This window comes from Felis catus, chromosome E2, assembly GCF_018350175.1.
Source record: "Felis catus isolate Fca126 chromosome E2, F.catus_Fca126_mat1.0, whole genome shotgun sequence".
NCBI lineage: Eukaryota > Metazoa > Chordata > Mammalia > Carnivora > Felidae > Felis > Felis catus.
Genome location: NC_058382.1, coordinates 19301985 through 19318659, shown reverse-complemented (window position 1 = coordinate 19318659; position 16675 = coordinate 19301985). Strand labels below are relative to the sequence as shown.

General features: G+C 59.3%; 1 protein-coding gene across 4 annotated transcripts in view; it reads left to right on the top strand.

Moving 5' to 3' along the window:
- Positions 1 to 13011, top strand: part of CHST8 (carbohydrate sulfotransferase 8) — a 127447-nt gene extending 114436 nt beyond the window's left edge. For all 4 annotated transcript variants that reach the window (XM_023245166.2, XM_019819604.3, XM_003997947.6 and 1 more), the window contains exons 3-4: positions 10851 to 10888; positions 11442 to 13011. In XM_023245166.2, coding sequence (XP_023100934.1) covers positions 10851 to 10888; positions 11442 to 12551 — 1148 coding nt within the window. In that variant the 3' untranslated portion in view covers positions 12552 to 13011. The remainder of the gene's footprint in view (positions 1 to 10850; positions 10889 to 11441) is intronic.
- The last annotated feature ends 3664 nt before the right edge of the window (positions 13012 to 16675 follow it).

The window sequence follows — 16675 nt, the reverse complement described above, 5'->3', positions numbered from 1 at the left end:
CGCCGGTCGGACTTCAAAGGAAGCCGGAAAACAGCTCAGGACCGTCGCCAGCAACTTCTTTCACAGAGATCCCCACCACCTTCGAGCAGCCATTACACGGGACCAGGCTCCATCTGCAAGGCCGGCGGCTCCCATTTTCTGAAGACACCTGCTGAGCTTGAAGGGAAGGTTCAGAGACCTCAGACAGTGCCTTCCAGAAGCCCGGCAGCCCCTCCCCACCCTGGCAAAGGGCATTGGGCTCCCAGCAGATGGGGCCTCTCATAGTTAAGGAGGCGTCCCCCAAAACGCTGGAGACGGGAGGGGACCCAGAGTCTCGGCCGAGAGGTTGCCTTAAAGACTTCGGCAAGTTCTCAGGGCACATCACAGTTGTGAAAATTCTGGATGACATTTGCGGGGTTTGGTTCTACTTAATATTCCTGTGCTCAGAGCTAACGAGGGTGTTGTTATGCTGCGTTATGTTGGCTGTGCTCTCAAGGATGCTGGAAGGCGCAGGGCTGGGCTGCATGGTTTGTGTCTGGACAGTTTTTACCCACGCTCTGCACTGTTGCCAGCTGAGAGCTTCTGTCTGCGAGCCTTACTCAGTCTCGTGTCTCTGCATCGATATGGCCTACCCCGGGGTCGGGTCTTCTCCCCTATCGGCCTCTGTCCCCCTGGACCTCCCTGTGACAGTGTGGGGGGGGGGGGGACGGACATTTTCCTACCCTCCCCCTCACACACCGGCTCACCGAGCCCTGCAGCCCTCCCTCCTCTTCCCATCTCCCCACACTGCCTGAGCTCAGGCACCCCATTTCTCACCTGTGTTAGGATGTAAGAATCCTAACCAGTTTTGCCCTTCCTTTAGGCCTTACTCTTCTCCGGGCCGTTCCCCAGCGGCCTCTAGAAAGACCTTTGAATATGCAGCTGGCAGGGCCCTCCGTCTTATCTCAGCCATGCTGTCGGTGCCCCAGAACTGGTCACCTTCCCTGAGCCGGGGGCTGTGAGTCTGTGTGTGAGTGTGTGATGTGGGTGTGGAGCCCAGCCCACCACCCAGTGGTGAGAGGATAGGATGGCCTGGGGTTGGCTGCGGTCAGGCCACAGCCAGCCCAGTGTGGCCCTCGGCTGGCCGGACCCCAGGGCACCGGGCTGGGCAGAAGCAAGGGCCGGCCCGCCGGAAGGGAAAGGAGGTGGGTCTTGGCTGGATGTCCAGCGACGGCGGTGTCCCCTACAGTCAGCATCCACCAAGGCCAAGATTACTGCTATACTCCAGGCCTTGCCCCTCAGAGAAGGGGGCCAGAGGCTCCCTGAGCTGCTGGGGGGCCCAGTTCCTTGGTTGGGTGTGACTCGACATTCAAGGCCGCGCCTCGGGAGTCACCTCTCCTCTCAGATATGGACTGCAGCTATGCAGGCGCGTGGCAGGGATCAGCTGGACTGACTGCCAGCTCCTGCCCGCAAGTGCTCCAAGCAACTCCAGGCCGACCCTGGTGACCTGTGAGTCGCCAGAGGCTCTGTTCTGCTCAGGGGCACACGGGACGATCCCTGAAATGCAGCTGGCGATCCACGGTCTCTGTGGTACCGGAGAGCCTAAAGCTGCAGCTGCCGGAGTCAGGCTGGGAGGGAGGGCTTGCTGCCCAGGCTCGGGGCCCCTCTGGGTACAATCGGTGGGCAGTAGGGGTGACCACGTGTGCACGGCCTCTGGGGCGCCTCCGTCCCTGAGCCCCCTAGGCAGCCCCTTTGTGGGCCCGCCTCCAGGAGCCTGACTCCCCCACCCCCACCCCTGGGGGGCCTGGAGTGCGTCCCTCAGGACAGAGCGGCTCTTGCAGCAGGCCCAGGGTGGCTGGGGAGTGGGGAGCTCCAAGGAAGCATCGGCTAGAACGGATTTACTTTTGCGGCTCTCAGGGTATCGCAGGCAGCGGCTGTGACGGGTCTGACAGCCACAGGCCAGCTCAGTAATTGACGCGGCAGCCGGAACGACACATCCTGAAGCCAGCCGGAGCTGGACCGATCATTATCTTGTGACGGGGCCACCACAGGAATGAGGCTGCCCCGCCGGCGGCCTCTGATGGCCCAACTGGGTTCCAGGGAAGAAGCGCCCGTCACGGGGCTGGGCCGGTTGGTGTCGCGGGCACTTCCCCCTGCAAACAGGCAGCCTCAGGCTCCAGCATGACTCACTCATTTTTATTTCTTGGAAACCTCTGGTGGGAGTTCACCGATACTTACACCAAATTAGGCCCCTGACAGCCAAGCAGGAGGAGTGCCATTTGACCTGGCCACAGTCGCCCAGGACCTGAGTCTGTGGCTCCCTGTGGGCTCTGGACAAAAGGCAGACTCTGATTGGCTGCCGCAGCCCGGCTTGCCCCTCCTCTCACGCACCCTCGCCAGGCCCCGGACAACCCCAGGCCGGGACCTGCTTCTGCACACATACGTCCGCCCGGCTCATCCCCTTCTCCCGCATCCTGCGTCTGCCCTCTGGACGTCTACACTTGGGAGACCCCGTAGACCTCTGAAACTCAATGTGGATCTGCACCCCCTCCCCAGGAAATGGCATCAGGGTCCCACTGCTCAAGCCAGAAACCGGAATCTCCCTTATTCTGATCCCAGTCAGTCCCCAGGTGGTACTGACCCAGAGCTGGCTTGCACCAGCAGCCCACAAGGGCCCAACCCCCTGTTCACATCACTGGCTTGAAATCGGCCATGGAGAAGTGTTTACACCACAGGAATCCGCAAGCACTACAGAGTTGGTCCTCCCCACCACGCAGGGAGCCAGGGTTAAGCATTCACCGTGCACCGCCCTGCTCATTCTCCCCGGAATACTCGCCACGTCTTCCTCCGCCTTCTGCCATGAGCGCCGGCATTCAGGCCTCACACGTGTCCTCGCTGGACGGTGGCAACAACCGTGGACCACCCTTTCTGCTTCTGTCTTCCGCTCTTCATCTCAGAATGGTCCTTAAGTTCCAAAATGCTGCCAGCTTAAAGCCTTTGTAGACTCCCCTTGGGCCTCAGGAGATAAGACGAGGGGTCTTTGCCAGGACGATAAGGCCCCCAGGTTGCTGCCCCCCGCCAGCCACATTTCTCGACACCCTTCGGTCTCTCTGTCCCTTCATCCCGTAAGCCCTGGTCTCATGGTGCAAGGCGATCTCCTACAGGAAGGCCCTCGTTACCCCCAGGCGCCGATGACTTGTCACTACCTTAGGGAGACCTCACCTGATACCCCTCCCCTGTCACATGCCACCTGCTGACGCGCCCCTGCAACCATCACACGTGAACTGCTCCGTGCCTCATTTCTTGGCTAGACCGTAAACTCCACAAGGGCAGGGGCCATGACTGTCCCATTTATGGCCAGGACACGGTCACCGGTGTGTAAGACTCTGCCTGGCACGCGCAGGTGCTCAGTCCGTGTGTAGAGAATGGACAAACCGTGCTGGCCAGCATGCTGTGTTCTGTCTCCTGCAGGGGAGGCAGAGACGGGCCGCCAGGGGGCACTGGGGCTTAGCCGGCCAGTGTCAGGAACTTCATTCTCTCTCCCCTGCAGCAGCATTCACAGGCTCCTGCTAATCCTTCCAGGCTCATGTGTTGAAAGAACACACGAAGGCAGGAAAGGCATGACCTGTTCTAAGCCATGCGCCACGTACTCTCTGAAGCTGTGCACGGACGTGAACACACACGCTCCCCACCCAGAGCACGCTGCGTCACACGGCAGGATGCATGCACGGAAAAGCAGTGTGATGCACCCCCTCAGTGTGCATGCTGTCCCTCGTTGGTTCCATGTGACATGCACACGTGGAGGTACAGGGCAGTGCGTGGCCCCTGTGGGGGGGGAGGTGCACGACCCCCCCCCCCAACATGGTAGGAATTGCCCCAGGCTCTGACAGAGGAGAGCTTTGGAGCAGGAGCTGGGGACCCCTTCCTTGTGGATAGGCAGGCATACTGGAGTGGGGGGAGATGCTCAGGGACATCCCTTCAAGTGATGGGCAGATGGGTGAGTGTGGAAAAGCAGAACAGCTGTTGGGTTTGCAGACCGGCTAACTGGCTGGCTGGTTGACTGACAGGCAGCTCCAGTGCCCCGCTCTGACAGCCGAAAGGGAATTCGCCGCCCAGGCTGAGCTGACAGAGAACCACCCAGTTGAATCGTGGATCCTAATCACGGAGGCGAGGGAATGGAATCGCTAAACAAAACAAGTAGTGGTCGGAGCCGTCAGGTGCCCGTCAGCCCGAGACGGGAAGGTTCCTGCTTCCCTCCTCTGCAGACAGGTCCCAGAGTCCCCGCGCTGGTGCAGGAGCTGGGCTCAGAGGAACTCAGCTGCTGTGAAGGTGACCCGGCGATAGTAGCCCCAGGCTCTGGCGGCCTCCCTCCCATGGGCTCTGTGTGCCAGGCACCGTGCATGTTTCATTTGCACATTTACGGACCTGCAAGATGGGTGTTTTTATCCCATCTCACAGATGAGGAAACTAAGGTTCGGTGAGGTCGAGGGATCTGTCCAAGGTCACACAGCTGTGCTCTTGCTCTTTTCTTTTAAAATACATGACCCCTTGTCGAAAGCTATGACTCCGAGTGGAGTCTCCAGGAGAAGGGAGGGGAAGCCCCTCCTCTGGTCTGGGCCAAGGGTCAGGGGTTACTGTGTCGCCTCACCATGAGGTTGGTGGTCTTCGAACAACTGGAAGAAGCCCACCCACAGAGGCTGAGGCAAGAGGAGAGGGTCCTGCGGCACCACCCACCGCCCTGCCCGGGTGGGAGGCGGGGCGCTCCTGGCCTGGCTCCTGGCTCCCCCTGAGGTCCACACTCTGACCGCAGAGCAGCCGGGAGCCCTGTCTCCCTGCCCTGGGCCTGGGGCAGCAGAGGCGGGCACGGCTGTGCATGGAGCCCGAGCAGAGAATTTAATGAGTCGGATTTTCCTGTGATCACAAGTGAGAATTTAAGACCCTTCTGTGAGGCTTCTTCCATCTGAATTCTGTGCCTTGAGTCCAGGCTGCCCTCTAATTGCTGAGTGTGTTTAAACTTCAGTTTTGCATCTCATCTGCATAAATTAACAACCTGCCCAGAGGAAGGGAGCGGCTCACAATGAGGCCTCAGAGGCCGATGAGGGGTTTGCCCCTCAAAAGGGCGGAGCCTGAGCTGGTGGGAGAAGAGCCGGAGGCGGTGTGGCCACACTGGGGCCACAGGCCTGGCCTGGTGCCCCACAGATGGCAAGGGGAGGCCGCCAGTTGGGTGCGTCGTAGATCTAACCACCCCTCCTGGGTGGCGTGGACAGGCTGCTAGACCGAGCTGGAGAAGCTCCTCCAGGGGCAGCTCTCAGTCCAAGCAGCACCAGCCTTTGCATGAGCATTTATTGAGCTCCTGCTGTGTGCTAGGCATTTTGCCAGACTGTCCGACACAGAAAAGACATGGTCCTTGCCCAAGAACATGGAGAACTAACACAATCTACTGATCAGCTGGGGACATGTTTTCTCACCTCCTCCAGACTCTTCCTGCCCTGCCTCTAGAGTGCTCTTAAAGCGCCCTGAGGTCACATTACCCCCTGCTAGGGGTTGAACTGTGTCGCCTCCCCCAAATTATGTTGAAGTCCCAAACCCTGGGACCAGTGAATATGACCTTATAGAGCCCTTGCAGATGTGATCAAGTTAAGATGAGGCCATTAGGGTGGGTTCTAATTCAAAATGACTGATGTCCTTTGAAGAAGAAGAAAAGTGACAGGCACACACAACGGAAGATGGGGGCAGAGGCTGGTTTTCAGTGGCCACAAGCCAGGGAGCGTCTGGGGCTGCCAAGAGCTAGAAGAGGCTGTGGAGGGAACACGGCCCTGCTGACACTTTCATTTCAGACATATAGCCTCCAGAACTGTGAGAGAATTGTGTTTGTTATTTTAAGCCACCCAGTTTGGTGGTGCTTTGTTACTGCAAGCCCTAAGAAATTATTATACCCCTTGTGACAGTTAATTTTGTGTCAACTTGACCAGGCTGCCGTGCCCCGATGTTTGGTCAAACACCAGTCTAGATGTTACTGTGAAGCTATGTTTTTAGATGTAGTGGATATTTAAGTCAGTAGACTTAGAGTAAAGCAGGTTACCCATAGTGTGGGTGGGCCTCGTCTAATCAGTTGAAGGCCTTAAGAGAAAAGACTGAGGGCCTCCAAGGAGGAGAGAATTCTGCCTCCAGGGGACCCTCAGACTCGCCCTATGACATTGACTCTTCCCTGCCTCTCCAGCCTGCAGATTTTGGTCTTGCCAGCCCCCACAATTGCATGAGCCAATTCCTTAAAATAAACCCCCCGCATATATATGGCCTGGTCACAGAGGACGAATTGAGCCCCTCATTCAGAGCCCTTCTGTACTTCCTGCGGAGCGGGGCCTGGCAGTTCCCTCAGGGCTTTCTCCCCTGATCCCAATGAGCAGCACACCCTCCTGGCTCAGTTTCCCCTGCCAGCATCCCTGCCTCACTCCTTGTGGCTCATCACCACTGCGTGAGGACCCGAACGCTGCCGGGCCCTGCCGGCTGCCCCACGGCACAGAGACCTTTCTCACGGCACATGTGTTCAGCGCAGGAGCTTCTGTGAACAGCAGAGCTGGGCAACACTGTTCATCCGGCAGACACGCCTGCCAGGAGTCTGGGGTGGGACCGAAGCTTGGACTCTGTATCTCATACGTGGGGGGAAGCAAGATGCAGTGGGGGCCTCGTTTCCAGTGTCTTCCCTGGCTCAGGCCAGCCTGAAAGCCCTGGGAGTTTCCTGGCCTGTTGGGCAGCAGAAGTGGACCTGTGGGTGGACAGAACGGATGATGGTGGCCATGCAGGCACAGCCACCAGAAGATCCAGGGTACATAGTTCGATGTAGCTCTGAGGATCCAAGGACCACAGGTCTGAGACTGCACAGAGCAGGGACTGTGGACTCACACCCATGCCCCAGGGCCCTGCCGGCCCCTTCCGTTCTCCCATCTGTTTCCCTTTGCAGGTCTGACTCCTTTGGGGCAGCCCTGTCTGCTTCCAGGCCACAGCGTTCAGGGTAGCAGGACCCTCTCCCCACTTATCAGGACCTGGGACTGAGATTTGAGCAGCCAGAATAGCAGTCGCTGTCCTCAGACGTGGTCAACCAAGGGTTCATGTGGCACTTCCAGCCCTTTCCAGGGACTCGGGTCCTGTTTTAACTCACATCAGTGTCGCCGGTCTACACAGCCTGACCCTCTGTGGGTCCTGGGCAGCAGAGATTAGGGCTTTAGAATTGAACCCAGCAGGTCTCTCTCCTGTGACTCGGACAGAAGGAGGCAGCAGCCCATGTGACCATGAAGCCCCCTCCGCAGCTCTGCCCCAGACCCAGGCTTCACAGCCTAATTATAAGAAACTGGGCACATACACCATCATCAGCCTCTGCCTCCCCTTGGCAGGTAACCAGCAAGCTTTCAGCCAAACGCTCAGAGGAAAACCCTCAGCCAATGAAGAGTTCACAGTGTGGAGCCCACTTGGCAGTCTCAATAACTCATGCCTTGTTTATTCTCACCAATGCTCACTCTTACCGTACAGCCTGTGTTTCAACCGCTCTGCAAATGTCATCTGTCCAGAAAGAGAAAGTGGTTGTTTTTTTCTCACCGTGCAGGGGATGAAGCTTCCTTACAGATTGTTAACATTATGTTGAAAGGAGAGGACAGGTAACTCAGACGCTGAACGTGGAGCATGTACATGACCGGCCTTGGGATTCCTCTGCCGCAGGGTGGGGGTGAGGGAGACTGCGGAGGTATGCGGCAACATTGGTGACATCAAATGGAAAAGGAGGCTAGGGGTTGTGGCTTGTGTTGCTCAGCAAGCCCACTGTTTTTATTTGATTGCGTGTCCATTCGAGGGCTTGGGAGGGGCTGGTGGTGGTTATATTGAAGCCAAGCGCCGCCGCCCCCCCCCCCCCCGGCATAAGTCCCCCCACGGCACTGAGTCTGGTGGCTCCTGGTGGCAATACCTTCTTCGTGGGTGCAGCAGACGTAGGACCCTTAGCTCCCCTTCCCTGGTCACTCCACAGAGCTGTCCAGTGTCCTGAATGCAGCCCACTGTGGGGTATGCAGACCCCAGCCTCAAGGCACCCAAGGCCTTCACTTGCTCAGAGCTAGGGGTGATCTTTGTTTTGGCTTTTATCCAAGCAGTGCGTGGAAGAGTGGCTTCTTCCACAGGAAAAGTAGGGCCAGTGGGCCCCTGGCAGGGGGGAGAGCCTGTTACATTTCCTTCATTAACTTCCTGTCTTTCTTCCAAAATGGCATATGGGAGAGGGTCAGTCTTTGCCAAGTGAGCTGTGGTAAGTTGAAAGGTTGAGAACATACAGCTTGTGGCAAACTCGGGCTCCACATTAGATCTGTTGTTGGGTTTTCCACAAGACAGTTATTCTTTTCAAAGGGGACAGTTGCAGCCGAGTTGACTTTATTGGGTAAAAGTGGCCAAGAGGTCAGGGACTCCCCCAGACCGGGGCTCCGTCCAGCAGGCATGTTCTCTCCAGCCTTCAAGTGGGCCAACCTCGAAAACCCCCTTGAGGCTCAGCACCCTTCTGTCCAGTCTGCACAGATAAAATGGGACAGGTCCCACAGCCCACCACCCTCCAGGCTGTGAGGACAGGGCCAGCGGGAGATCACAGCTGTGAGGGCTGACATCTCCAGAAGCACATCCTTGTCCGGCTCCACCGGCTGGCAGGGTGCCTTTTGAGAGCGGCTTTTGAGTCCCACTCTTGGCCAAATCTGGCATGACTCATTTGCTCTAGAAAAGGAATATAAATAAGTGCCACCATACCTTGACGAGTTGACAGGATTGACAAGCAGAGTAAATTCCCGTATCTGAGACTCTGAGGAGGAGAGGTGATTTAGCAGAGCCAGCTGCCGTCACCGGCAGAAAATAATTAAGGAAACCCAGCAGCGTGGAGGAAAACTGAACGTGCAGTGAGTCCCTTTTGGTGAAGAGACCTGTGATCACTGGCTGCAGGAGGAGACCCGCGTGTGTCAGAAAGGAAGGAGCTGGAGAGGCTCAGGCTGGAATGGGGCAGAGAAGGGTAGGGGCGGGGGGAGGGGGGCTGGCAGGAGGGAAGTACGCGCTGGGATGAGAAGGGGACCCTGGTGAGGGACTCAGTGTGAAAAGACTCCTGTCTCAGGGTCAAGTACCCACTGCGTGCATCCCATGCCCCAAGGGGTGCAGCCAGTTCTATGTGGAGCTCCCCCTCAGCCTCCGTGGAAGAGTCTGGAAGCCCTGTTTCAGGGCTCCCCCACCTGTACACACATATTGCCCATAAGCTTGGGGATGCCCAGGAAGGTACGGACACCCTGTCCTCTGCCCGGGGAAGGGCACACCCCTGTTCCCAGCCCAAAGGGATCAAAGAAAAGAATTGCAACAAAAGAAACATGCAGCATGCGCACGTTCCACCTTTGTGCCACGTTTGGAACTTGAAGAAGTTCCCAGTAGGCCCCGGGAATATCAGCTTTCCGAAAAGCCCAGGGGTGACCTCGTGTCCCCACCTCCTCGGTAGCTGGCGAATGAAGGAGACGTGTAGGCACATCCTCAGACTGACCAGTATGAGGTCAGGGTCATAGCAGTGGCTGAACCTGTAAGACTGGACCTCGTGGAGAAATCGGCAGAGTCCCTGGGTCAGGGACAGAGGACCTGGATGTCCTCTCAGCAACTGGGCTCCAGCCACTGGACCTATACCATGTATACAGAGGCGGCAGGACCCCCATGGGGCCCCATGCTGGGCGCCCAGGACATCTCGCACACACAGCCCAGCAGCAGCCGGAACTCGGTCAGGTGTGCCCCATCGTGCCAACTGGAAGTTCAAGTCTTCGCTTGTTTAAAGGGTGGCTGGTTCGGATTGTGACTGTGGCCTTTGGCAAAGCCTCAGAGTAGAAACCGCCGCTTCCGTGGCACCAGAGCTGGAAAAGCCCTGATGCCTCGGTGGCCAGGCAGGGATGGGGGAAGGAGGCCGAGACTCCAAAATAAGTTCCCCCAAAGGAAATCCTCATGTTTCCCTAGGACCTCCTTCAAAACAAACCAGAGTGTGAAGCAGAATCATCTTCTCTGACCACAGGTTCACTTCCCCTGAGCCTGTTATCCCGGTGACTTTGGCCTCAGCGAAGCTCAAGGGAAGGCGGGGACATTGCGGGGTGTGGTCAGCAATGCACTGATCTGTCTTCATCTTCCTCCAGTGCCAAGTGCTTGCCGGACAATCACTCCACGCCTGGGCTCTGCTCAGCCCTTTGGGGGAGACCAGCGTGAGCAGGAGGTGGCCAGCTCACGCCAGAGCCCCAGGGCCAGCCGAGTTGGCCAAAATCTCGAAGTAGATGCCTAGGTTAGAGGACTCCCCAGAGCCAGTGGGAAGGCACATCCAAGGGAAGGCATGTGTTCCACTCCCAGGCCTGTGTGTGCAAAGGTGTGGGTGTATGTGGGATTCCGAGTACAGAAGCTCCACATGGACTAGATCGAGGGCTGGCCAATGCATAGAGAGGATGGGCAGAGCTTTCTGAAGGGTCCTTTCCCCATGGCTTAATGATAGCGTGAGGTGGTGTAGGGGTGTGGGGCAGTGCTATGAGATTCCTGGCTGTTCCACTGAGCAGATGTGTCGACACACCTGGGCAGGGCACCTTTCGAGAACTTCCAGGTCACATTGGGAGGTAAGATACTGAGAAGTCATCAGCTTGGGAGCCTGTGGGACCACATCTTGCTGCACCCTCATTTTCCATGTGGGTAGAGGAGTTGAGGGACACTCACACTGAGCCATGCCTGCTCCTTTCTGCCCCCCTGAACTGCCTTTTCGCAGATCCCACCCCCAGTGCCCTGCAGCCCGCGTGTCCAGCATCAAGAGCCCCTGAGCAGGTCCTTGGGAGCCACATGGTACTTCTGCTGCTAATATTGTCCTCTCTGCTTTTCAGGAATAAAGTTCAGCATCAGGCCACAGCAGCCCTACAACGTGAGTTCTGAGAGTCAGATAAATCTCAGCACCGGCAGCCTGGGGAAAGTTGGGGAGGGCAGGGGAGAACACTGGGAGCTCATGTTGAATTCATTCTTGGAAAGAAAAATGCGTCCGGTCCTTCCCAGGGGCCTTGGGAACAAAGCCCACGGCTTTGGCCCCATGAATTTCCCTTTCCTGTCGGATGGCAGCTTTGGACTTGTGCTAATAGAGGCAGTAAATTTGCGCCAGCCTCCTCAGGCCGCCGTCTCCCGCCGGCTCGCCTCGCCAGGTGCAGGTTCCTGGGAGGCCTGCGCCATCTCGTGGCTGAAAAGATACCTGCACCTCTGCCCAAGACCATGGCCAGCTAGGGGTGGGGGTCTTTGGGGACCGGACCTAGGCTCAGACCAGAGGGGTCAAATCCCACAGGGTCAGCTAGTTTCTTCCTTCACCCGGAATAAACTCAGGCCACAGAGGGGGCAGGGACCCCGGCCACTGTGAGCGTCTGACCTGTGAGACCCTCGGCGCCCAGCTGCCGTGTCCACCCTGATAACCATTTCTCTTCTTGACTCAGGATCTCCCACCAGGCAGTTCCCGGGATGGTGACTTGAAGGCCCCTACGGAGAAGGTCACCCGAAACTTGTCCAGCCGGGCCCCAAGGGGCCTCAACCTGCTGGTACCCGACCGGCCTCGAGCCCCCCGAAACATGGGGGCCCGTCTGCGACCCCGGCAGCGCCGCCGGCGGCTGCTCATCAAGAAGACGCCCGCTGCTGCAGCAGCCGTCCCGGCCAACAGCTCGGCCGGTGCCTTTGTGCGGCCGGCGCCCTGGGCCGCTGCCGGCCACTGGGTCACCCTGCAGCGGAGCCAGCAGGAGCGCAAGCGGGTGATGCGCGAGGCGTGCGCCAAGTACCGGGCAAGCAGCAGCCGCAGGGCGGTCACGCCCCGTCACGTGTCCCGCCTCTTCGTGGAGGACCGCCACCGGGTGCTGTACTGCGAGGTGCCCAAGGCGGGCTGCTCCAACTGGAAGCGGGTGCTCATGGTGATGGCCGGGCTGGCCTCGTCCACCGCGGACATCCAGCACAACACCGTGCACTACGGCGGCGCCCTCCGGCGGCTGGACACCTTCGACCGCCAGGGCATCCTGCACCGCCTCAGCACCTACACCAAGATGCTCTTTGTCCGCGAGCCCTTCGAGAGGCTGGTCTCCGCCTTCCGCGACAAGTTCGAGCACCCCAATAGCTACTACCACCCTGTCTTCGGCAAGGCCATCCTGGCCCGGTACCGGGCCAACGCCTCTCGCGAGGCGCTGCGGACCGGCTCCGGCGTGCGCTTCCCCGAGTTCGTCCAGTACCTGCTGGACGTGCACCGGCCCGTGGGCATGGACATCCACTGGGACCACGTCAGCCGGCTCTGCAGCCCCTGCCTCATCGACTATGACTTCGTGGGCAAGTTTGAGAGCATGGAGGAGGATGCCAACTTCTTCCTGAGCCTCATCCGGGCGCCGCGGAACCTGACCTTCCCCCAGTTCAAAGACCGGCACTCGCAGGAGGCCCGGACCACGGCCCAGATCACCCACCAGTACTTCACCCAGCTCTCGGCCCTGCAGAGACAGCGCACCTACGACTTCTACTACATGGACTACCTGATGTTCAACTACTCCAAGCCCTTTGCAGACCTGTACTGATGGGCGGGGCCCGCGGCCACTCACCTGTCCCCGCGGGCATCCCACTCTCCGTGGTCCCTCACCCGAGAGCTGACACGTACCCGGAGCAACAGGGCTCTGCGGATGTGAGGAGCCGTGGCTGCTCCGTGCCGCTGGCCCGAGGTGGAGGACAGAGGCCCGGGCCTCGGGTGGGGACTCTGGCCCTTGTTCCATACCCACTTTCTCACTCCTCGGCTGAGGTAGATGCCGGGGGCTGAGCAGGACCCCAGGAGTCCTAGCTGCATAGGCCTAGCTCGGCCAAGAGTCAGGATGACCAGGGAATTCTGAGGCCCTGAGGACGAGGGCCCCAGCGGTAAGGGATTTCCTGCAGTCCCTTAGCCATTGCCTTGTACCAAACCACGTGGTTTGCAGCTTTTCTATGACCCAGGGGGGAGGTTCCCTCAGAATGAGGTTCCAAATAAAGCACATGGTTTCCAGAGTAGCCGTGTCTACACTTTGTGTTGGTATGGGAACACACGGACCCTTCCCCAAGCTGTGGGGGCTCTGTCTCCCTCCCCAGGACAGCCTGAGCCGGGCACCCGCAAGCCCCGCCCAGGGGAGCCCAGGGTGGGAGTGGCCTGTGCGAGAGGGGCGCTCCGGTTCACCTCCCACTCAGGCTCCTGAGGCCAAGACAGGGTTCTCTGTTATCAGTACCAGCACATTCATCCTGCAAGGAGAAAATAGACCTATCCCTGTGGATGCCCACTGGGGTCCCTTCTTGTCACTTTGTGGGGGCCCCCTGAGGACGGCCAGAGCTCTCTGGGCAAACCACTGGGGTCAGCGGGGCGCTGCACAGGGGTCTCAGGGGGTGTGGCATTTCCGGTGGGAATCGATGCTATCCCTCTCCCTAAGCAGGGCTTTATCTCTGTCATCTGCAGACCCTCATGACCTTGGCCTTGGCCCCTGGCTCCACTCACCTGACCAGGCCACTTTAGAGATTTCAGGACTGCCCACCCCTAGGGGACCACATTCTGGGGGAGGAGCAGAAGCCCCCGGGGGAGGGGGAGACGTCTCCCAAAGTATATATTTTCATACACAGAAGTGGCTCTGAGATGATCAAAAGCCAGGGTGATTCTTGAAAGGTCTCAAAGTGTGTTGGAGCTTTGAGTGCGGCTGTGGCCGTTCCTGTTGGGGGTCTTGTCTGTAGTGGAAAGTGCTGCCTATTTGTAAAGGTCTGTCTGCTTCCAGGTCCCATCTCTCTGTCAGTCACATGCCCTTCTGACTCTCTCTGTGGGTCTCTTTGTGGATCTCCCCAGGAGAGTGCTCTCAATCGGTTCCCATTTGCTGGGGGAGAGGCTGCTGGGGCCCAGGAGGAGGGGACATGCTGGTGCCTGCTGCTCCCTCCTTTGTGTCTCCACCATGGGCTCTGGAAACTTAAAAAAGTAGGACAAGGAACTGAGGCTGCCTCCCACCGGCTTGGGGTCACATGCCTCCAGGAACCCTGAGCAGGGTGAGTGCCCCCTACCAGGTTCCAGCAGGAGGGGCTGGCCATCTGGTGAGAGGAACTCACAGAGGTGAGAAGGAGGCTGTGGTCAGTGCCCGAGGGGCTCTTGGGTATGGAAGTGGGGAGATGGATGGATGCCTAAGGGCTCAGAGAGCCAGAGAGGCTATCCTGTACCTCTGCCAAGGCCAGGTCAGTGTGCGAGGAGGCAGGGAAGGAAAAGGGAGATGGAAGTCACCACGTGAAGCTAGTGTCTCTGGTCGTGGACGCATCTGGTGAAGCCTGAGGCAGTGTCACCATGTCACCTGATCAGCAAAGGGAACTTCTGGGAGCCTGAAGGACACTTCACTCATGGCTGCTGCTTGGAGACTATTCGGGTTGTCATGGGACCATCCCCCCATGGTGTGTGTGTGTGTGTGTGTGTGTGAGAGAGAGAGAGAGAGAGGGAGAAAGAGACGGAGGGAGGGAGGAATGTGTGTGGGAAATGGAAGCAAAAAAAGACGTCTTGACTCCTGAAGAGTCAGAGACAACCAGGCCTGAGTTAGGCAGATGTACACACACAACACATCCATCCAAGAGGGGCTTTCTTTCTGGGTGGTGACAAAGAAGCCAGCCAATGATCATGACCACTTGGCCCTCAGCATGACCTCCCACTGTAGGCCAGAGGCCTGAGCCCCAAGACCTCCCCTACCTCCACCGAGGTGGTGCCGAACCTCAACACCTCCGGCCCCCAGCCCCAGACTCAAGCCTCATGTAGCCTGAGGACTTGAGGACAACACATGAATAAGTGTGGGTGTGAGTGTGTGTGGGTGTCTGGGTGGGTGGGAAGTGGGGTAGAGTGCTTCCCCCCCAGGGCCTGTGAGCCACAGGAACCCTAGAGTCCCCTGGAAGGGGGATGTGATGTCCAGCCAGGGGGTCAGGTGGGAGATTCGGGCACCACCGGCCTCTGCGATGTGGCCAAACCTTCCCCCCTGCCCACATCCCCACAGGCTTGGCTACACACACAGGGGCCCAGGACAGACATGGTCAGGCGTAGATGGAGAGTCTTCCAGCACCCACGTCCCCTCCCAGGCCTTTGCCAACTTCATCCTCTGGGTTGAGCTCATTGGTGGGGCTGGGAGCCCCAGGAGAAACCCAGGGCCAGGAGGTGGCCTGCCCTCACTCCCCCAGCTCCTCCTCGGCCTTTTTTCTCTGGGGAACACCCATGGCTGATCACGGGGATTTCCTCCCGGCGTCTCCCCACCACCCCAGAACTGGGCACCAGGGGCTGAGGGAGACCATGGGCCCCAGAATGGACCCCGTAATCTCCAGGAGCTGGGGGCAGGTGGTGTGGGGCTGAACAGGGCTGGAGTAATGCTGCCCCCATCTCTGGGGGCCCATGCTGATGGTACAGTGAGGCTGAAGAATGAACACACACCCTGAGTAGACTCACAGAAGCCTCGCCTGGGGAGGGGAGAGGATGAAAGGTGTTAGCCTGGCTGCTCTGGCTGGAGGGATCCACTGCTCAGGCTTGTGGGGGGAGGGGTCGGTTGAAGGCAGAGGCGGGGGGAGGGGAAGAGAGCATGGAGAGTCCTGAGCTCTGCTCCATCCCGTTGGCCTGGCCCGGCCTGGAAGTGAGGCCTGCTTGCTGCGCCCCGACTTCACGGGGCCCAGAAGGGCCTTTTTGCACCGGAGTCCCCGCTGTGAGGCGGCAGCAGAGGGTACCCAGGAGTCTGGCTGGGCTGGTGCCACTTGCGGCGAACAGATGCTTCTGTCCTCGCCCTCGCCTGTGGGCCTGCCTCCTGAAGCAAAGGGGGAGACAGTAGGCTGCAGGGCTGCTCCCCAAAGCACATGAAACCTAGGGCAAGTGGCAAGGGTCACAGGTCAGAAGTGAGTCGTTCCAACCCAGGGGCGCCTAGGGCCTGCCAGCCTGACTCAAGCGCCGTGGTGGGCCAGGCTGTGCTGGCCTCTCCCATAACTGCCCGATATACCCCTCCCAGCACCCCTGACAATATGCGCGCCTCGCCCTACTTCATAGGTAAGGAGCTGAAGCACAGAGAGGTTGTCAGAACTGCAGAGCGCCAGGACCCGGAGCTGGGATCCCACCCACGCGGTGGGGCTGGGGCCCCTCTTGTGCCATCACCGCGCCCCCAGCTCCCACGACTGTGCGGTATCGGGTTGGGCGCTGGGATGTCGCCGGTTTCCGCCGGCAAGGCAGCACTCGGCCACAAGGGGACGCTAAGTCCTCGCTCTTGAGCAGCGGCCCGGGCTTCCCCAGCCCGCCCACGAGGTGGCAGCAAAGCTCCGACCGCGCCGCTCTGGGCGCGGTGGCGAATCCCTCACCGCCGCCGGAGACCCGGTCCCCGGCCTGCCCCCCCCCCCCCCCCCCATTGGCCCGTCTTCTGCCCTTTCTCCTTCCATGGAGTCATGGGGGTCCTGCCTCCCCAGATATCTCTGGGCAGACCCCAAAGGCCACTTCCAGAGGACCCACCGGCCCTAACTCCAAGTCCGAAAACAGGCCCAGTCTCCCCACCCCGCACCCAGCCCACCTCACATGGGCCTAATGGGGCTGGAAGGTCCCGGACTCTCTGGAAAAGACAGACACAGGGAGGACGCAGAGCATGGAAGGGCCACGTGTCACCAGGGGTGAGGAGGGAGCTTCCACTGCCCTTGCTGGCTCCACTCT